We start from the raw sequence: 22281 nt of genomic DNA on the forward strand, positions 1-22281 counted from the left end.
CCAGAACCTGTGCCTGATACCAGCAGAACTCACCGAGTTAGACTAAGAAAATTTCCTTGTCCGAAAATTTTTCTAAATAGCCGTTGGAAAACCATTAGCTGGTAACAACTTCCAAAAATAAACCAAGTGATAATAATAATAATAATAATAATAATAATAATAATAATAATAACGATAATAAAATAATTAAAAGTTCAATTTACTACTGCTGACAAAAAAGAAATAAGGCGTCTAATAAAAGTAACTCGAGCTCAACTTTATATATATTTTTTCATTTACAATGTTCAGAAAAAAACTCCACGATGGAAATATAGCATTTTAAATACATCTTTGTTTGCACTATTAAATCAGTCTAGCTGACTTCATTGTTACATTAAACGACAAGACAGTTGTTTTGTTTCGTTCGATGGCAATGGACACACCCTAAAGTTTACGTTCGTTAGTGCTGTTCCAAATGTTAGCGTTATAAAACTCTTCCCGTGAGGGAAACCGCACCTCTCTAATTGTATATCTGAGACCGAAGAACGACACATTATGTCAAGGAATTATTTAATTATGGCAATAGAAAGATCATGTTTGGTCTGACCATACTGCAATGATGTTGAACTTTCTTCGAATCGATCTGGAGGAATGTACATACAAAACATCGGGAACTCTTGCCATAACTCTTTCGCACTCTGACCATTACAGCAACAATATGTCGGCCAAGAACACTCTTTTCTTCTTCCATTAGCTCCTGACCGTAGCCCTGCTAAATGATTGTCTTGGCATGCCCATGATTGAAATTAATGCAGCTTTACTTGAAATAACTGCCACGCGAAACAAGTGGCAAGAAATCCTAAAAGAAGTGTCAATCTTTATTGTTGAACATCAGATTCAGGAAGAAAAACAACCATTTTAAGAACTTGCAGAATAACTTATTTCTATCGGCTTACATAAGCACAACATTTTTGATGTTTCTAAATGAATCGAAAAGCATCTTCGTTTCGCGGAAGCTTCTGCAGTCACATAAACATTAATGAGATATTTGGCCATATTTTTTCCTGCAAAGGAGAACTTTTTACAAGACAAAAAAATCACCGTAAAGTGAAATTTTCTGGGAGAAACCTACACTCGTAGTTGCAGTGGCTTGGAGCATTTTCCAAGAGAGTATCGTGAGTGATCCTGGACTACTTTGGGTTTGCTTTACTTCGCCTTTTGATTGGTCCAGAAAACTTGTCCCACCCTCTCAACCAATTAAATGCAAAAGTAAAACAAATCCAAACTTTGCCACTGGTGTTTTCCCACGCATAAAGCAGGTCGCTGAGTTCTCATTGGTAAATGATGATGCTGCTCTTTTTTTATTGGTAGTTGTGATCACCTTGGTTTTGGTTTTATGACTCTCAATTGAAAACGGCTTTAAATGGAGTTGTTTTGACCAATAGTGATACCTCGCAGACGCAAATTCTTTCTAATAGAGCGAAACAAACTCACAGCAGCGAGATACGATAAAAAGTTATTCTCATGTTCTATACTCTAAGTGACTTCAAATAAATTCTAGGAGGGAGAAAACCAATCGTTTGAATTGTAGTAATAAACACAAATAGATTTCTATAAATGAAATATTTTAAGACTCTTTACATTTTGTTAAGTGAAGCACAGTCTTTCAATCTCTATTCCAAACTCTTCACCGCTGTCTCCAATGTCATAAGCTGCTATGTCCACAATGGGAAGGCGGTGTGGTTTGGGGGTGTCCACTTCTAGTACCGTGTGGTGCCACTTTCCATCTTTGACCTGAAAATATCCTCATAAACGAGCAAAAAAAATCAATAACCTACAAATTAAGCAAAATATTTTTCACTGCTCCGAGTGATGGGATTTGTAAGATCGTGATTTGCTATTTAGTATTGAGATCCGTGTCCCAGTGAACAGCTCTCAGGTCTAATAAATTAACCATCTCCTGGGGCTGTGAACGAGATATCTTGTGACAGGATCTGACGAAGGATTATAGAGAAGTGAAAAGGACCAAGGACCCAGGGTTCCTTTTCTTTCGTTGCCATTAACGATATTTTAAGCTCCAACAATGAAGCGCTCGATAAAGTCATTGAAACTGATTTTATAGTTTACATGTAAGCGCAATGAGACTTGAAACGCGCACATAAAAACATTATTATTATTGTTGCTATTACTATCATTATTACTATTATTACTATTATCATTGCTATTATTATTATAACCGTTATTTTTGTCAATCTAGCTGCTTACCGCACAATCATCCAGGATGACCTTGGGCTTAAACTTTTTTGAAGACTCTGCGTGCATTTCAACTCCATTGTCAGCCTTAATCTTGACAGATTTGGAAAATTCGTTTTTCTCATCGCTCCAGGCCACCGAGTCTTTACAATTGTATACGATCCTCTGCCTGGCGCGGTCACTCAGCAAGCGGAGAAATTCTAGTTGGCTTGGTTCGCTGACATATTCAATCTACAGCAAAATTAAATTAGGAGTTTCAGTGTTAATGAAGACTGTAATAAAATTCTAGAACGTGATCGGCTATCACCATACTCGCAATTTACTAAAAAACTCAAATTCGCAATCATCTGATTTTGTTAATCACTCGAATGTTTTTCAGACCGAATTGGACGCCATTTGGTCCTATTACTGTTTAAAAAAGGCACTTTCTAATATGTAATCATAAAGATATTTTTAAAATCATTATTTGTTTTTGTAACATAAACAAAAAGTAGCATGGCTTTTGCAGAAATCTATGTACAGGTTCGTCGAAAAAGTTGAGGCTTACAGCTTAAGTTACCATTAATTATAAAATCATTATTATCTCCCATAACATTCAATCAAAGTAGAATAATAATCTCGTACCCAGATCTTACCATATAACTGTAACCGCTTGGCCGTGAAAGGTCTGGGTACGAGACAAGGAGAATAATTGTGTTGTATGATCCTCTCCGGGTGAGAATAGACATGAGAAAGACTGTTGTCTGTGGTAATAGTTTGCTCTAGGCGTTCAGTTAGAAAAACGAAGCTCGATTGTAACCTGAAGGGCGCGATATTTGCAGAGGAAGCTTGGGACGAGTCGGTCACTAGTTCGCCCCGTTATACTAACCGAACGCCTTTAACAGGTCACTGTAGTCGTGACTGACGTTTCGAAAACCAAAAGGAATGCCATCAGCAGAGTCAAGCGAAAACGTCAAAAAATGAATCGTAAAGCTCTGGCTCCGGCACATAGGAGTTAGCAATATTGTGATTAAGAACAAAATATCACAGGAAAAGAAAAACGAGTTTTCTTTCCTCTTTGCAGCTCTCTCAGACTGCAAAACACTACCTACATTTTTAAGCATGCGCAGATCCTTTCCTAACCATTTGTAACCATCAGCACCAGTGAACCATTTCTTTTTTTCAGTTGTGAAGGTCTAAATAAAACACAGCAGTATAGTAAAGTAGCCAATTAGAAAAGAGGAACCTAGGGCCACGTGACAACTTGCAGCCAATCAGACTGTGTATTGCTTCAAAAACAGTGAGTCAAGTACAAAAGAATATTTATGCTCCGAAACTGACCCATCGTTATTAACGTTTTCTAGTTTTAACACCGAGTGTTAGATCCGATACGGCTTATTGGAATTTCTAATACGAAGTTGTAACAATTAACTTTTTTACAAACTTTCTCTTATCCTCAGCACCCCCCACCTACCCCCACCCCCCACCTAGCCCCCCTACCCCCACCCCCCACCTACCCCCCCCCCCAAACTACCCCAACACCCGTCCCTATAAGAAGCAACCCTCGGAATCCAGCGCCATAACCGTTAAGCAAAAGCGTCTTTCATAAGATCTCTTTAACCCTTTCAACCCCGCGCAGGAAATATCAAGGTGCAATTTCTCATCGCAAAGTCGATATCAAGCAGTGAGGTAAGAAAATAAAATATCAATCGAGGTAGTATAAATAGAATAACAGAAATGGTAAGCTCGGTAACAAAATATAGAAATATGTTTTTCATCTTGTCACAAACGTGGGACAAAGAAAAAAATTCTGAGTCCCCATGAGCAATCGAACCTCAAATCTTCGGATTCCGCCCTCCGATGTTCTACCACTGAGCCACAGAGACTCAATGGTCAGTGAGGTCTATTACGAAGTTCATATGACATGCGTCCTGCATACTGCTAGGACCAGCGTCGATTGCATCATGTTTGTAAACAGAATAAGAAAGATGGAAAGTTTTAAGCTCAGTAAATAAATAGAGAAAGATGTTTTCTCGAAAAACATCTTTCCTTAAGGTAGTATGCTAGGTAGAATACTCTCTTCTACTCTTTCCCCCCCCCCTCCGCCCTCAAGCAGGTTAAAGTTCAACCGTAAAGTAGCGTTCCTCATTCTGTTCATTGTATTTACATATCAATAAAGTTGCAAAAAAGCAAATTAAACCCGATGAAATTCGTACCTCACTATCACTCTTGGGGTAGAGACAAGTTGAATAAGAGGGCTGTTCGCATCGAACCCTTATGGCATCGTTAGGTAGACCATCATTAGGGTCGATCCAATAAAAACCTTCGAAGGAAAAGTAAATAATCTTAGTTTCAATCAAAATTGAAGCTATTCGATCAACTTAGCGAACATCTCAATTTTGTACTGTTCAACCAAACCCAAAGTTATCATGTAAGCAATGGGAGAAAGAAAAATAGCACCAGTAATCAAAGGGAACAGAAGCCATTACCTGGAACTTCCGTCTTCCATACTTACCCTCTGAGTCAACCTTGTACCGTTTCATTTTATTTTTAGAAGCACTTCCCACGGGGTTTTTCGCGGGTGTTTACAAAATAGCCAATCATAAGAGAGCTGTGGTCCTTTATTGTTTAGGTCACATGCAGGTCGCACGAAAGTATTACAATAATGGCGAAAAGCGCGGAAAGTCAGCGTGTTTTCGCAGGAACTTAAAGAACCCCCCGCATATCTCAGTTCTAAAAATAAAAAGATACGGGACAAGGTTGACTCAAGGGTACAATTGATATGGAGGCTCCGGGTAATAGGCTCCTGAAGGGAACTAAATGTAAAAACACTCAAACTGCCTGATGCACAGCAAAACGAGAATATCCAATTCACGTTTTGAAGCAAAAAAAAAAAAACTCATGCTGAATTACCTTCGACTCTCATTCTTACTCTTTATTAAACCCCGTAAAAATATCTTATGATATCATACCGCTTGGGAGGTCAGGATATGACATGTACAAGTCTTTACAGGTCCTCGCGGGAAATATACTTGTGCCGTTTGGCTTTTTCATCATCGTAAGTTTCTTCTTTACTAGAGTGACAAAGTTTGATAGCTGGAATGAAAAATCAGGTATAAGATGTATATTAGTAAATAACAAACTGAAAGAAAAGAGTAACAAGAAGACTATCACAGTACTTAACATTAAGTATGACTGCCGTTTTATTTCTTCTTACAATATCACCGCTGAATCGAACCTCAAATTCATGAGAATAATGGAAACGATCGCTAACTAGAGAAGTTATTTATCATTTGACAAGGAGATGAGTAAAGAGAAGCGAGGAGAGTCAAGGGTATAACGAACAAACTCTCTAACTCCCAAGATCTCATTAGTAATTCTCCTTACTGTCTGCCACATAATTCTTGTGAGGTTTGTTTTAGAGAATTTGCTATTTGATCAACTAATAATCCCCTAGTTAATATTTTTCTTTATTCTCATCACTTATCTGGTTGATATTGTATTGATTTTGCAAGGAGAAATTCTATCTTGGTCACTCATGGAAGTTAAAGGGTTAACCCAAACTTACCGGATCAATCTCCGGATCGTCAACCTTTAAACAAATGAATGACGCCATTAACATCAGATCACGTGGAAGATCAATAAGGCATGCAGAGGTCGAAAATAATTACAGACCTGGTTCTCTTATGTTTTTTCTTAAATACATTATTGTTATTTTTCATCGCCGATGGCTGGCGGCTTACAAAGTAATTTTTGTTGAGTTTTTATGAAACGAGATACAAGCAAGAGGAGCAGGAAAAGCGATTCCATCCAACCCGTTCGTGTAGCCAATCATAACACAGCATTGGCACCATCTTGACGAATAAGGAAACACGTTGTTCGCCCGACATGATTTGCTTGCAAAGCATTGGTGGTTTTCGAAAATCCGTGCAATTTTTCTTTTTTTTTTTTTTTCCATGAAATGATTAGTTAGGGACGAGGCAATTTCAATTACAACCAAGTACCATTAAGTGAAACAATCCTCACCAATTTTTGACTTCTATAAAGATTTACTGTCCCCGCTTTTTCGGCCGTAAGGGGTGGATCTTGCGGTGCCTCCGTCAATGATCCAAAGCCAGTGTACCCTGACGATGTCTGATAAAAAATAACAATAAATAAAGACAAAGTTAAAAAAAGTTTAATGATCTTCATAACCAGCCAGCCATGCCATCAGAGGATTTATCTTCTCTTGGCAAAACGCAGAGGTCTGAAATTCAAAAAATAAGTTTTTTGTAATGAATACTTACCACAAGATCGCTGAGGGCAATCTGAAATTCAGAGAAAACGAAGAAACGTTAAATATGAATTCTGGGTTAAGGACAATTGCTGTTGTTAACAACTAGATTACAGGAACAGCGCCCTAACTTCTCGGTCCCACTGCCTTAAAAGCGCCGATCAATTCGAAGCTTCAACATCCGCCTCGGGCGACCCACGGGCATTTGACCGTCGTCTATGCCCGCATTGAATTGATCGACGCATTAAACCATAAATATTTCTTATATTGTATATGTCTCTCTTCCCAGCTAGAATAAGCTTTTTCAAGAAGCACAAAAAAAAAAAAAAAAAAAATAGCAAGTGATCGTCATTGATCCTAACTTACAATCAAGGGTATTATTCTATAAAATATCCTTGTACTGGACTTAACGATTGGACGAAAGAAAACTCACCGATGGACCAGGTGATCCAGGCTCTCCAGGATCACCCTATGAACATGGAGACAGAAAATAACCAAAGAAAACAAAATGAATAAATAAATAGCAACCTTTACCTCTTACATATAATGACCCTGAATCACAATGCACAAGGCCAATAAGTTCTTTTTTATTTATTGAAATAAAAATTTCAGGATAAGTCGGCACAATAAATGTTCAAACATGTTGCTCTCCAGATCGTAATGATCTTCCTAAAAGTGGTACATCAGTAAAACAGTTGACCAATATTTTACACATGATTTGTGCTGAAAAATTAAATTATATCAAGCTGCTCAATTATCGAAAAGAAGAGTGATGGAAATGTGCTACACTAAATCAGATGCTGTCAATACGTGGAAAGCAATTTATTTTATACAAGACACAGTCACCAATCGAATTAATAGCAGCGGAAAATGTGGTGTATAAAAAAAAATTGGTTTATGCCCTTTCGATGAAAAAACGATTACTTTTGAAGATGACGAAATTACTTACCCGTTGACCTTCCGTTCCCTGAGTAAATCAATGGCAATAAAAAGCATTTGTTAGCAGTGTATTGAATAAATACAACCACATGTAGAAATATTAAAATCATATCATAAAACCGAATGCAGGAGTTCTAAATGTAAGAGGAAGCAGCGAAGAAGTTACTCAAATCCTGATATTTTAAAATCTGCACGAGGGTTTCATTAGCAACGGGGTGGATATTGCCTGGCTACCCTTTGCAACCTTTGTGCAAACGTCACTGAGCTGTTCACATGCATGTAACTCCCTCCAAATTGTTTAAACTGGTTGACCTCAAGGAATAACAAAGCAACATAGATTTGTTTAGACCTCAAACTGGAACTGAAAGAGCATAGGACTTCAAACAATACGTTCCCCAGGCCGTCACAACCACCCGCTTACAATTCAATTATAAGGTACGCATTCATGTGCACCTTACTTTATGGAAACCAATGTCTAATGCATAGTATAATGAACTGAAGAACGCAAATTGGGCAAAAGATACTTCTAAGAACTGTCATTTTACCTGTATTCCACGATCACCCTGAAAAAAGAAGAGGTAAAAAGGTATCGTTTTTCTCTCAAGTTGTTAATAAATATTCCATCCCTTGCCTCGTTTGACACCCCGCTTGCCCGTATAGACTATAAAAGAAAAGGGGGAGAGACTGAAACTGGGCTTGACCCAGCTGGTTTGATTATAATTTTTATTTGGGGGAAATCAAGGACAATAAGAACACTGCATTCACTGCAGCGAAAGTGACTCTATAGATATTGGCATGCATAGTAACAGGTCAAAAGGTGAGGGTAAAATCAGAGGTTAAGTCAGCTAATAAGCCTGATGGCCTCTGTGGCCTCACCCACAGGTTTCCGAACCTTGAGGCGAAAAAGGGTATTATCATAGCCCTTAGATGAGATGCTAGCCTATCGAAGTTACCCCCCCCCCTTCCCCCCGATATTCTTTAGATTTCCTGTAGTTTTCGGGGGGTGAGAGACAATGCGAGATTAAATTCATTTTCCTTATGACCCGGCCAGAGTTCGAGGAGTAAAGCAAACCAAAGGGTGGTAGGGTGCGCCTTGAGAACGAAGTTTTATCTGGAGTATAGATTTATGGATAAAATGAAAAATGCTTCTTATTTCATCTTAAGCTTCCGTAATGCCTTAATTCTAACCCGTACGTTGATCTACGATTTCACTGGAAGTGCTAAGAATCAATCGTTTCACTTACTTTGACTCCTGATGGACCAGATGGGCCTATTGAGCCCTACAACATACGAGGAAAAGTCAATAAATGACCAGTCCACTTCCAGATATATTGCTACATTCTGTTCGTATCTTGATTAACTTTCACAACGAACTATTCACTCATTGATACCTTAAACACCTTGGCCTAATTTTCATGTTTCCATTGGAATTTTTTTGCGTGGGATATCAGAGCGCGGCTGGCCAGAATTGATCTCTTCGCACACGCTCAAAGTTTGTTCGTTGTGTTCTTGAGCCATCGCGCACGGCCCTCATAAGGGGATCTTCTGTTTTACGTCTTTCAGTAAAAGCGCAAGCGGATGCTTACAGGTAATAATTATGTATCCAAGCTTTTTGATCCTAGGAGTTTAAAGTTGAACGTCAAGTATCACGTACCACTTCTCCTTGTTCGCCCGATATTCCAGGGATTCCCCGGTCCCCGTCAGTTCCCTGAAGAAATATTAGAAAATAACAAGCACGTACTAAAATAAAAATAAGACAAACAACAGCAATTACCGGAAAATATCGGTCTTGAAGGCTAATATTTTAATGTAAAAAATTGTTCCAAACTTCACCGGGCTCGGCCCTTTATGGTCAAATGAACAACATGCAAGACCATTTTTTGGGCATTTGAAAACAGCCTTTGCTTTTCGGTAAAGATACGCCATTTGAATAATGTAGGGTCGACTGAGAGCAAAGTTGGTGGACCTGTGATATTTATCATTACCTAAGCTTCACGGTGGCCTACCTGTGGTCCTTCATTTCCAGTGCTCCCCGGAGGGCCGATGTCGCCTTGAGCGCCCTGTCATAGAAAAAAGCTATTTAGTTTTGGAATGATAGAAGGAAGAAAAGAAACCAAAGAGCCAAAAAAGAAAAAATTTAAGCCAGCGAATATGTTTGCGGACTGAGGGAAAAAAATTGTTCTTGCACTGAACTTCCTTCGAGGATACGACTTTTCTGTCAGTGGTTTGCGAAGATAACCCATCCGTAATTGGTTACTGTATCTGACACGTTTCATTGGACTTTACAGAATTTCCTTTTTCGCAGCATCCTGAGGAATCTCCTCCAATAAGTAAAACAAATGATAGTGGTCACCTTACCTTAGATCCTGGACTTCCCTCTGGGCCTGGATCCCCTGGTTCGCCTCTTTCTCCCTAGATATATGTATAGGTAATAACATGATTTCGAGTGCAATTTGGTGTTAATAAGCACGAGTTAATTTTTCAAAGAAAACAAAACTGCTCTAGCCCGTAATAAAGTACATGAAAAAAGATCACACACAGTCCAGACAGAAGTAAATTTTGACAGCGCGCGCGCTATTTGTAATTTGAACTCGTGTTACAACTTTGCACTCGTGTTACATGAGAATGCACTCCTTCAGACGTGCGTAATTTTTTCATGTACATTATTATTGAAGTTATGTAAATTCTCCCTGAATTCCACGTGCATTTTGGTTGTTTCTTATCGAGTGAATTCTCCTTTTCTTCCTTATGATTTATTGGAAGGCAGACGCATAGATGACGTCAACAGTCTATGTTGCCGTGGGTTGTTCAGTAATAGGTTACAGAAGACATTTAAATGTGGTAGGAACAGTGGTGACGCACGCTATCGGCAGCGCCTTGTATGCCACTTTTATGTTAAATACAGTACAGGTATAAAAACGATGTCATGATGGGTGGAGAGGGAAGCAGCAAAGGAAGCGGCGAAGAAAGGGAGGAAGGGGGGGGGGGGTAGAACTCCAATCCAAATTTCACCAGGTCACAATTTCCAATCATATTGCCATAATTTCGCTAATGATTCTCAGTTCCAGTGATTCAACGAATGGGAAGGTTTCTGTTTTACGCCTTTCAATCCCTTTAAAAAATTCATCATTTTAATGAAAACTGTAGGTGCTACATCCAAACATTCAAGCACCAAAGTAAGGCCTTAAATAATGCACGTATAATAACTCAGTATCGTTCAAAAGCCTGGAGCAAGGGGCACCACGAAACAAAGAGTTGTGCACGGGGCGAGCATGGTCACTTCTGTTTGTATTCAAAAATAAAAGAAATGAAAGTGAAAAAGAGGTCATTTTTACCATTGGAGGTTTTTGAAAGGAGAAAAAAATCAACAAGAATATTTACTTTTTCTCCTCTCTGGCCTTCACTTCCTTCTTCTCCAGGTCCACCCTGGTCTCCCTGAACGAAAAGATAAATTTTTTTTTCATTTAAATATTGTTTTCGTTTATAGTAATAGGCATGAATACTGGAGTACTAGCCAACAATTCCTGATTTTCTTCCTTTTATACAGAGACCGCTGTACGCCTTAGTACTAAAAGCAATGATTTATTAAAATTAGATATGTCGTAAACTTCGACCAATCAGAGTGTGCGCATTTCTATAATCACCTGGGCCGTGCTGATCAAGACCCGCTTAATTTCAATAACGGGCTGTGTGCAAAAGCTGTGCGTTGCTATATCAGTTAATTCTGTATTAGCGTCAATTATACCTCGAACAATTCAGCCCTTAGAGAGCCTTACATGATCTCATGATACTGCCAATGCATTAGTCTCGTCAGTGGAACCTTCCACCAAGTGACATAGCACTAATTATGAGCCAAATATTTCAATGGTTTCACTCACTTGATCTCCGTCTTCTCCCGTGGTTCCTCTTGGCCCTTCTGGACCAGAGTTTCCCTATGAACAGCATAAAAAAAATTCTAACTTGATATAAATAGTTCTTTTAGAATGATGAGGCGCAAACGTATCGGTAAAATACACGTGTAGCTACTCGTGATTAAGCGACAGAAACACGACCATTCGGTGCGTTTCAATCGCGTCCGTTCATCACTCTCTTTCATGCAATCACTTGGAGACTCTGTTGACCATATACTGGTTTTCTATTTCTGAATAAAATAAGAATAAATACTTAAATTAAATCAGCATTACATATGTCTTAAATTCATTCGAAGACCAAATACAGGAGTTCCGGCAAAAGAAGTGCCTCAGAGTAACCCCATGTTTGCAAGATTTTCCTCGAGTTACCCTTGTTATCGCGATTGAACCGCGTATCGCGCGCGTCTTTCTGATCACGCCAGTATAGTGTCGTGTTTTATTGTGGATGATTCGAAACCTGCGCACTTTGAACCATTTATGCTGATCCTCAAATAGCGAGACTTCAAGTTGAAACAATGTTGTAAATTAACACAAAGAGTAAATGATCTTTCTCTGAGCAAATGTGTCTACTTGTAAACCATTTTACGTGAAACACTACTTCTATCTGGACAAGTACTACGGAAAGGATAATTTTCGGTGCAAAGCGCATGTAATTCGAGAATGAGGGTTTAAAATCGGTGAAATATGACAAATCTTGCATCAAGTTTGAACTACTCTCTGCATATTTATGCTACTTACGTCATCACCACTGGTTCCGTCTCTGCCCTGTTCACCTTGAGACCCATCAAGACCTGGCTCTCCCTGGGCTCCCTGATCACCTTGTAGGCCTATTTGACCCTGATCTCCCTGTGGTTTAAAACAAGATTTATGCTTCATTTTAAGCAGTGACATACACAAATACCATATGAGATGACATCATTAACTAAAAATTAATGATGTCACCAGATTAACTATGTCATTAACTTGATAACGTCACCATCTAAACGTGACTAATTTTACGAAATCATTAAAAAAAAGAACATCATTAACTTAAGGACGCTGTCAGCCGAACGAAGCCATTTACTTAAAGACGTCATAAACTTAACAGGATCTTAAACTTAACAGGGTCTTAAACTTTACGACGTTAGTAACTGAATGAATTCTGAATGTAACTCTTGACTCATCTGTCATTTTTTTTTTGTACAAAGACCCTGTATCTGAATAGGGTTAAAAATTTGTCCCTCGTCGAGCTGCTGATACTTGTCCATGAGTATTTTTGCATACCTTGGGCCCTTGAAGTCCCGGTGTACCCAGCTCTCCTCTTGCACCTGCCTCACCCTATGAGAATAAATGGGTGATTGGATCAATGAAATAACGAAAGAACACATGAATCTATGTGTAAATCAACCAGTCGACCATACGACCCATTACTTGACCAATTAACTATCAATCAGTCGGTTTGTCAGACGGAGAGTCAGTCAATCATCTAGCCAGTTGGTCCGCTGATCTACGAGTTGGTAAGTCAGTTTAACTGGTTTGTAAGTCAATCACTAAGTCGGTCAGTTGTTCAGTTGGTTTGAAATTCATCAACCACAATAAATATGTCAGTAAACATGTCACCTCAGTTATAACGTGTGAGTGAGTATCACACACTTTCGAGCTCGCCAGTTAGTTAGAAAAGAAACCGTTTCATTAAAGACACATACTTCGTTTCCAAGTCGACCTGTTGCACCTTGCATTCCATCTTGTCCTGCCATTCCCTAGAAGAAGAATACACTCACATTTAGGTGGGGCCCTCCACTGGTGGAGCAACTCTGCGTTGAGTTGTCAAAAATAATCAAGTTAAAATCTGTTGGCACGAAGGGAAATAGAGTATTGAACGTGAGGAAAACTCGGAACAGGTATGGGCTGCTTTGAAACTGGAGTTTTATGCAAGCCGCCATAGTGGTTCGTATGACGCACATGTACAACATCAAATTAATGGAGCGTTTTTCGACCGAGTGTCGTAATACCAAAAAACAACCAATCTGCCTAAAGCGCGGGAAAACGCGGGAAATCAAGTGGTGATTGGTTGTAGTTTTGCATCTGATCGGTTGAGAGAGAGGCGCGAGTTTTCTGGACCAATCATAGAACGAAGTAAAGCAGAACCAATGAAATTCCTTTCGACTCTCAATCGAAAATTGCTTTATTGCTTAGTTCTTGTTTCTCGCTTCTCTTTTGAGGTAGCGTCATCATACACATTCGTCATTTTGATGGCCTCTTGTTTCACCAGTAAAGGTTTCATTTGCTGATGAGAATTTGTGCGTAACAATAGTTGAATAATGGTGACTCACGAGAGATCCACGGGCTCCATCTTTGCCGTCACTTCCAGGTTCTCCTAACTCGCCCTGAAAGAAGACGACGTACATGTAGTTGCATAAATCACCTCGTAAGTGCATGTCATAAAAAAATCCTTTTCAAAAAAATAGTCAGAGCCCAGCTACGTGATAAAGATATAATTAACTTATTAGATTAAACATAACATTTGGTTTGAAAAAAATATTGAGACTTTTAACTTTCCAAGACAAACGAGAAACAAATTTTCACTGAAACAAAGATCAAATACTAATATTAAACTTTGAAAAAAAACAACAACAATACACGAAAGTATCCTAACCAATTTCGAATGCCAAAGTCTGTGGACGTAACTGGCTCCTGTTGTGAGATCACGTGCAGCGCGCATGAATGCAAAAAATATATATTGGGGAGGGAAGGGGGAGAAAAACTGTAGTTTGAAATATAAAAACTTAAGAAATTTTCAACACTTGATGAGAAAATCAGTGAGCAAACGAACAAAGAGGCAAGCGAACACAGTGTATCGTGTGTTCTTCTACACACCTTGGTGCTACTTTTAATGAGTTGAAGTAAAGTCAACCTCCTAAAAAATCCTATATCAGTGTTTTTGAATTTCAAATTCTGGTAAAGAATGATATAACGCCCGCTCACCTTTGCTCCCTCGCTGCCAACAGCTCCTCTTGATCCAGATGGACCAACGCTTCCCTGTAAAAATCAAACCACAAGAATCGTCCGATCCTTCTTTTTCTATTTAAGGACACAAAGAGATAACAATAGCAATTAGATTACGAATCGTGTCATACCCGCATTCCCACAGCCCCTTGTGGTCCGGATGGTCCCGCGGGTCCTGCTGTTCCCTGAAAAAAAATTATAATAGTAACAAGTTCCTGCTGCCTTTGACCCCCACGAGTGACTTGCATAATATTTTCCTTACAATTCCACCCCTGTGACATCCATTAAGGTCATGAGAATAAAGGAAATGATCCCCAACTAAAGAAGCGCTTGATTGTTAAACAGACTCCACTTGTCAGAACCTAAGAAAGGGTATAGGGAACAGTCTAGAGAATATCAATATTGATGGTCGGGTGAAAATGGTTAACACCTACCTTGTGACGCTATCATAAAGAATAAATGATGATAAAAAAGTGAATTTACTACTTACACTTGGTCCACCGGAGCCCGGGTCTCCAGGTGGTCCATCTTGTCCAGGGCGACCCTGGGTCAATGAAAATTTGAGTTATAATCAGAATGAATGAGAGATTTAATTCATTAACACGACGTCAGAAAGGAAAGTCAACTTCTCTTGAACATGAGCATGTTAAGTTTGATCGAACCATGAACATGCAGATTTATAATTTCAGTTGAACTCAAGCTCGTAATCTCCTCCAGAAGTTCAGTTGGTATAAGAGAACGAAATAGTAAACAGCGTAATAGAAGCGGGAGAGGGACAACGAAAGAGGTTTGGGTCGGGTCGCGTAATTTATTACGTGACCCAAACCGTTGTTTTTTTACTCCTCCGCTCCTAACGCACATCGTCTACATAGGACCCTTGCGAAAAGTACCCAGTTTTCCTATCCTCACTTTTGTGTCCTTTTACAGATTTTTAGAGACATTTTCATCCCTCCCCTCCTTCCATATTTTAAGCGACAGCAGTTGCTTCTTATGATTTCCTTGAAAATTTTGGGGAAAATAATTTAAATGGCGCACGGATCTCTTCGAAGTTTGACCGCTGAATCAGGAAACATCTGTATAAACTCTGAACTGGCTACAACAATACAAAAGCGAAAATGTGTACCATGGCTCCTGAGGGTCCTCCATCTCCAGGCCCTCCGAAATTACCTGCCTCACCCTAGTTTCCATGAAAACGAGAAAGAGGAAACAATGTGAGAATGCTGTGTGAGTGCCCAGCGGTCAAATGAACCAGTAAATTGAAAGTGTTGTGACTTCATTTGAACTTTGTGGATCATAAACACAAAGCATAAATTGTTAAACAGCAAGAACTAAGAAAGAATTTATAGTAGGTTTTCCATGTATAAGTGTTTTACTAAAATTTAAGTGCTTGCCGGGTACTTAGATAATCAGAAATTCTGATTTTGTTTCACAAAGAAACTTGTTTGCCACGAAAAATAAAATAAAAAAATTGAAGAAATCGGTACAAGCAAATCAAAATGAAAAGAAGAAAACCAACAGGGAAGGACTAGCCCTCTCCCCCATGTCCACTCAGTCAAATAACTTTGTCTGAAGGGAAAAAACAAACTGGTAATAGAGGAAATACAAATACCTTTCTACCAGGTTGACCATTAGTGCCTGCCACTCCCTCACTCCCCATTGCCCCCTAAAAAATAACAAAGAAAAAATTCACAGAATTAATTTACTTCTCTTATTCTGTCTGATTATCTTGTATACCATGCAAGTGGTCCAGTGCCAGGTTAGGGTAAGTCCTAGCATCCTATTGGCTCTTTCCTAATGAGGGTATTTACGCTGTTCATGTGTATTGCTAGTCCTTTAGGATGGGATACTAGTCCATAGCTAGTGGCCCCCATTCCATTCCCTCAAGCAGAGATACACCTAGCCAGTCACTGCGTTTGACATAACAAGAGTGCCTTGCCTAGGAACAAAAGAAAATTACCTCACTCAATGATATAATCCAGTTTCCTTGTCATGATGCCTTCGTTTCTCCCAAATTCTCTTTGGAATGTCAAGCACTGAATGTCTTGAATTCCATTATTCTTCTTGATGGCGGAAATACGAATATAATGCTTTTTGAAGCATACTTTTCTCTGAAAATCATCACCTAGAAATGTCATCTTTTACATACCGCTGCTCCCGAAGGTCCAGGTAATCCCATGGGCCCTCGTTGGCCTTCTCCACCCTAAACAAGGTAAAGAAATAAACAATTTTTCATTTACACTAAACACTAAGACATATCAAGAAAAAATTATGATCAGTCGGTCAATACCTCTTCTCCACTGTCACCACGATATCCTTTGGGTCCCATGTCACCCATCGCACCCTAAAGAGCACAAATAAGTTTACAAAATTGACTGTTTATCGCTTTATCCCTTTCAAAATAACTTATTTATATCATTTTATAGAACGTGCGAAAGAATGTTTGAATACGTAGACTGATTCTCACAGTTTGGCGTACTATATGAATCTAGAGGTTTCTGGAAACATAATCGTCAACGCTACCTCAGTTCCGCTTGACCCTGGTCCACCAGCCGGCCCAGTCTCCCCAGAGGAGCCCTAAAAAGGGGACAGAGTCCACTCAGTAAACATTGAAGAAAAAACACGATGTACTACTTGTACTAACAGTTTATTCTACAACTTCTGAATTTCACCCAACCAGATATGACGCCCCATAGATTTGATGCAACCTTACGGACAGAGTGCATTCAGAAATAACCCAAATGCTTTTCCCTAACAAATCAAAAATAGAACATCTAATTTTGCCTTGCACATTTTAGCTCATATTAGGTTAGATATGCCAATTGATTGATTCGTTCCTTTTTGTATTATTGAGGAAATTGGCTGTATGTAAGTGAACGTAAATTAAACTATCTAATTTTCACTCACCTTTTCCCCATTCGGCCCAGTGACTCCTGTGTTCCCTGCTGGACCTGGTGGTCCCTAGAAAAACATAACGAGGAAGAACTTGGATTGTCAAAACTTCTTACGGAGGTTTTCTTTCTCATGGAGACTTAATCAAGGTTGAAATTTCACTTATTTTGCATTAGCCGTTGATTACTTTGATTGTCGTTAGTTTTCCAACAATCAATAAATTGAGCTCTAATACTCTGTTGCCACAAAAAGAAGATCTGATTGTCACATACTTACAGGACTACCCGGGTAACCTGCTGATCCGCTGGTTCCTGGGTCGCCACGTGGGCCCTGGATCATAAAAAAGTAAAACTGGCGTATTTAATCGTCTCTTTTAGTGAGTTATTTACCTCGTTGGTCTGTGAAAACACAGGGGACTATATGATGGAAAAAAACTCTTAACTTAAGTTTCTCCTCAGTAAGGAACCTCTCGTAAACAATGTTTTTTCACTAATTCCTTTTTTTTTAGCAAAAGTAACAACACCGAAAATTTTTACCTTTAGTCACACGAGTTTCAATACTAATAAGTGTGCAAAACTATGAACTTATTGACCGAGTGAAAGGGCCGCAAGAGGAAACATTGCGCGATAGAAATGTCGAGAGTATAATCTATTTCTTTAATACAAACTGAGAGGAAGTGGTTCTAAATATAGCATTCGAAAGAGCGTACAGGAATCTTCTTATAGCTGTAATTTCAGGGAAAACTTACTGAGCCTCCACTAGCGCCGATTTGTCCACCTATTCCATCGTTCCCAGGAATTCCCTTTCAAAAAACACAATAAGTTAACTTAAGTGAGGCAGTATTAACCTACATTTCAGTTGAGTTCTACCAATTCATGCCGATCGTATCGCCAGAAAGTAAATCCTACGCACCCAAACACAATTCTTTACTTCATCTGGTCTTACATTTCCTCATCATCTATCAGTTTCACTAAAATCATGGTTGGCTGCATGTGAGCAGGTATACATTCTGCATAATCCTTGAAACCAGTATACATACTGAAAAACTGTTTTAAACTTCTTTCAGCTGCAATGAATATTTTGATTCAAAAAATTCATTTTTGGTCCTGTTCTTAGCGTAACCGATTTGCCACGTAGTAAATCAAGTTTGTTCGGTTAAGATGACTCGATACTTTCTGTTGTATGGACCTCCGCTTTCTTTCGACATTTATACTTAACTTCGTCTCGAGCCATAAAAACCAGTAGCAATATTTTCCGATATCCAGGTTCTTGGTCAATAAACCATATACAATGCAACATTGAACCTTTTAAAGATCTCTGGTAACACTTACCTTGACGCCCATATCGCCCGTCATTCCTTGTTCTCCTAGTTCGCCACTGACACCCTGGGTGTATTTAAGACAATAGAGGCAAATATTGCTCGCCATTACAAAGCCTAAAAGTGCAACATCTCTACGTTTGCTGTTTTGCATCGGGAACACTGGAGTATCAGTCAATCGTGCTATGAAATCGCCTGCTTGAGGTTGCCCTTAGGAGGATTTATCAAACTCGTCTCTACTGTTATCAATCTCAATTTACAAACTGCAAAAGTATAAAGCATTAAAACCCGACATTCTAAGGAAAAATAGTTCTCACATACCGCTTGACCAGTAGCACCATTCTCGCCGCGTCGACCAACTGGTCCTGCATCACCCTACACCGAGAAAAAGAATTTCAAGCATGAACATGAACATGGCAAGAACATTTATTCGATTGCACAGAGACAAGGAGCGAAAGTTTAATCATCATAAACCTATTGGCTCATTATTAGTGAAGTTAATTTAATTGTTTTTTTTTCAAAGAATGAGTTCTATTAGTCCTCTAAAATAGGGGCTGCTAGTCCATCGCACATTACCTCCTGCTTGTCGTCAAGTTTCCCCGACAGTTTATTGGTGTCCATATAATTAAAAGATACACTCCCTTATTTGGCCTGAATAAGTGTGTACCACCGAACAGGGTATGGTTTTAAAAGCCTTCACATTTTCAGTGAGTCCGCATTTTTTCTTTTGCTTCTCCTCTTTCTGAGCCTGAACACAGATAGCAGATGAATTAAATATGACTGTATTTCCAGTTAAACAAACTGGACAATTGTAGCAATATTCGATCCTGTTGTTTTGCCGTTGATACATGTTAATGCAAGCGAAGAGCTTCTTGAAATCTTGTTCACGTGCAAAATCCCCTAGCAGTATTAACTGTGGGCTCATAATTGGCCCGTCTCTCGAGCACTCGTGCCTCGTATGTAAGAATTCTTTCGTCTACCATTGTCACGACGTTTTACCTCTCCTCCTGTTGCTCCAGGGGGTCCTGTAGGTCCTGGTGATCCGAGACCTCCCTGTCACATAAATGGAAAATGAAAAAAGATAGAAATGATGACAAAACCTTTTTGAATTATTACGTGTTGCATTTTACCGATAATTTCAATATCATGCGAACTCTGAGGTTCAGAACCAAACTTGTGAAAATGTTCCGTGCTGCTTCAATAACCGTCGAGACGGAACTCGAAATGCAGAAGGAATGCTTCACATCTAGATCTTCATAGATCGCATGCTTCTGATGATTGCAATAAAATAGAAAACTAATGCTGTCAATTATATCCCGTGAAGTTATCACACTATTTTTCTCATTCGTGTGTTGATTTTATGGTTTATGCACCTTGGAAGCATGCATACCGTACGCAATTCAACAAGTGCTCCCCCCTCGTTTAACACCAGCTTAGATTTCTTATCTGACTCCCTACATATTAGGTCGCCTTCCACTTCAAAATAAAACCTCAGAAATGAAAGTAGATATTTTCGTCTTTTTCTTTGAGCGATTTATCCTTTCTATGACTTGGTATGTTCTATTTACTGCTCATGGGACAGCAATATCGACAAACAACGTCAAGCGTCTTTCGTTCCTTACCGTCTGTCCTTGACTTCCAACATCACCGACTTCGCCGATAGGCCCTGGTGGTCCCTTAAAGTTAAACAGAACCGCTAAAAGTTAAAATCGTCAAAGGAGAAATTTAGAAGCGTATTTTCCTAATTTTTATGGGAAATGAGGGCGTAATACGGTATCGATTTTAATAAAAATTCAGTGGCTTACATCGTAAAAAGTGTGATTATATACTTTAAGAATATAAATATTTCCTTCAGAAGTGTTAACTTCTGGCCTCAAAGGAAACAAGTGTGTTTTCTAAAACAGACTCCAGACTTCCCAAGGGGAAGTCGGGGAGAGCAGCGGTACTAGAGGTCAGTAATGTACCACGGGCAGGATATATTTTGTTTTAAGAACGGCCAGGAGACAGTTATCGGACAGTTACAATTGTATTTATACCAAGGGAAAGTAAATGTAGCGGTATTATTTATCCAATAAATGCATTTGGATACAGAATCGAATAATCGATATGGTAGATGATCACAGATCACAATGGAGCTTAACATAAAAAGGACCGTAAGAAACAGTTTTTGTGAATCTTCTTAACTTGCGATTATTTCCGATGCATGTAATTGTTACTCACCGCTGGGCCGCTTTTGCCCTCATCGCCTCGTTCCCCCACTCGTCCATCAGGTCCCTAGAACAAAAACGTTCTTCTTGGTAATTAATCCGTTCTAAAATTTATTTCCATGCACCAAGCCGCGTGTGAACATTACTTACTTGTTCTCCAGATAATCCTGGTGACCCAAACGACCCAGGCGCTCCCTGAAAACATAGACATATGAACCCTTTGACGCCTTCGTAACTTCTCCCTAAAATATCCATGCAAGTGCAAATTGGTGGTCCAAAGGCTTGTAGAAGCATCGAAGATAAACACTTGCATGCAGGAATCCGCTGAATCGAGACGATGGCATTCATTTGGCACACGAGGAAAAGACTTAATCATCATAACAATTGCTCAAATTTACATTACATTTGAACTGCAAATACAATCGTTTTTATTTTTTTGGAAATTTTTTCACATCACTCTCCCGTGATGAGGGCTAGAGTTCTCATTCAAAATAATGCATCAGATTTTAAGATATTTTCTGAATATGTCTTGAACTTTTTACTAGCGTTTTAAATTCATATGATAAAGATCATATTGTATTCTGCAACATGCTTCTTTGCGGATATAACAAAAGGATGCTAGTTCTTAATTAGAGGTACCGTTCTTCCAGTCAGGCCACTTGTTCCAGCATTTCCCTTTGCACCCTAGTGATTAAGAAGAAACAGGTTTAATATTTGCGAATTTCTTTTGATGTTAATAAAACCAATTTCACTAATTAAAGTAAAACTCAGTCTGTATTCATACGAACGATTAACAAAATCGGTGACGACTGTGAAGCAAGAATCCGACCGGTTAACCACCAGTATGATTACAGACAGAACGTTCTGTTGCCATATGTTAGCCATATATGTAAAGTGACTCCCAGGCCATTCAGGAAATATCCAAAACCAGTACTAACCTCCGATCCAGAAGAACCAGCTTTTCCAACATCTCCTGGAGTCCCCGTGGGTCCCTTACATTCAGAAAGAGAGGATGGTTTAAACAAGAAGAAAGAATCAAATCGATATTCCATTATTTGAAATTTCAAGGTTTCGCCATTTTACTGGTCGAATCGACAGTTTTTAAATTAGTAATGACTCAATAATGTTACAGTTATGGTACATATGATAGTAAAAAAAAACAAACAAACAAGAGCACTTCTGGAGACCAGGCACTTATTAACAACTTTGGTTGAAATGACTGATTTTCGAGGCATCAAGGAAAAAAATTAGGGTCAAAACGTCAAGCTTACACCAGCTGGCTGAATTGTTTACGAGCGGTTATAGATTTACAGGCATAAACATGTAGATGACAATTTTTAAGATTTCAACAAATTTCATAAACATGGGCACGCGTAGAGATGGAGTTTGTCTTCGAGTTGAATACGAGAGGGCGAATTCCATTTCCACAAGCAATCATGTATTACTTTGTTTGTTACATAAACACCAAAGGCCTTAACTAGAAAGAAGAGAAAGAATTTCGACAAACAACCTTGGATTGAGAATGGTGAACGCTTTGCCATTCATTCG

General features: G+C 39.0%; 1 protein-coding gene across 1 annotated transcript in view; it reads right to left on the reverse strand.

The window, feature by feature from the left end:
• Positions 1 to 235: 235 nt before the first annotated feature.
• The window catches only part of LOC113685717 (uncharacterized), a 41371-nt gene continuing 19325 nt past the window's right edge, over positions 236 to 22281 (reverse strand). Inside the window, exons 32-71 of the mRNA XM_089181680.1 lie at positions 21672 to 21725; positions 21373 to 21417; positions 20884 to 20928; positions 20747 to 20800; positions 20149 to 20202; positions 19526 to 19579; positions 18848 to 18901; positions 18540 to 18593; positions 17957 to 18010; positions 17485 to 17538; positions 17224 to 17277; positions 16840 to 16893; positions 16607 to 16660; positions 16466 to 16519; positions 15929 to 15982; positions 15443 to 15496; positions 14810 to 14863; positions 14451 to 14504; positions 14299 to 14352; positions 13647 to 13700; positions 13020 to 13073; positions 12598 to 12651; positions 12073 to 12180; positions 11302 to 11355; positions 10805 to 10858; positions 9782 to 9835; positions 9430 to 9483; positions 9078 to 9131; positions 8668 to 8703; positions 7969 to 7986; positions 7434 to 7451; positions 6918 to 6953; positions 6498 to 6518; positions 6238 to 6345; positions 5780 to 5803; positions 5184 to 5307; positions 4428 to 4534; positions 3324 to 3407; positions 2245 to 2463; positions 236 to 1773 (exon numbers count right to left, since the gene is read on the reverse strand). Of these exons, the coding sequence (XP_089037806.1) occupies positions 1627 to 1773; positions 2245 to 2463; positions 3324 to 3407; positions 4428 to 4534; positions 5184 to 5307; positions 5780 to 5803; positions 6238 to 6345; positions 6498 to 6518; positions 6918 to 6953; positions 7434 to 7451; positions 7969 to 7986; positions 8668 to 8703; positions 9078 to 9131; positions 9430 to 9483; positions 9782 to 9835; positions 10805 to 10858; positions 11302 to 11355; positions 12073 to 12180; positions 12598 to 12651; positions 13020 to 13073; positions 13647 to 13700; positions 14299 to 14352; positions 14451 to 14504; positions 14810 to 14863; positions 15443 to 15496; positions 15929 to 15982; positions 16466 to 16519; positions 16607 to 16660; positions 16840 to 16893; positions 17224 to 17277; positions 17485 to 17538; positions 17957 to 18010; positions 18540 to 18593; positions 18848 to 18901; positions 19526 to 19579; positions 20149 to 20202; positions 20747 to 20800; positions 20884 to 20928; positions 21373 to 21417; positions 21672 to 21725 (2490 nt within the window). The 3' untranslated portion in view covers positions 236 to 1626. The remainder of the gene's footprint in view (positions 1774 to 2244; positions 2464 to 3323; positions 3408 to 4427; positions 4535 to 5183; positions 5308 to 5779; positions 5804 to 6237; positions 6346 to 6497; positions 6519 to 6917; positions 6954 to 7433; positions 7452 to 7968; positions 7987 to 8667; positions 8704 to 9077; positions 9132 to 9429; positions 9484 to 9781; positions 9836 to 10804; positions 10859 to 11301; positions 11356 to 12072; positions 12181 to 12597; positions 12652 to 13019; positions 13074 to 13646; positions 13701 to 14298; positions 14353 to 14450; positions 14505 to 14809; positions 14864 to 15442; positions 15497 to 15928; positions 15983 to 16465; positions 16520 to 16606; positions 16661 to 16839; positions 16894 to 17223; positions 17278 to 17484; positions 17539 to 17956; positions 18011 to 18539; positions 18594 to 18847; positions 18902 to 19525; positions 19580 to 20148; positions 20203 to 20746; positions 20801 to 20883; positions 20929 to 21372; positions 21418 to 21671; positions 21726 to 22281) is intronic.

This window comes from Pocillopora damicornis, chromosome 9, assembly GCF_964200805.1.
Source record: "Pocillopora damicornis chromosome 9, jaPocDami1.2, whole genome shotgun sequence".
Classification (NCBI taxonomy): Eukaryota; Metazoa; Cnidaria; class Anthozoa; order Scleractinia; family Pocilloporidae; genus Pocillopora; species Pocillopora damicornis.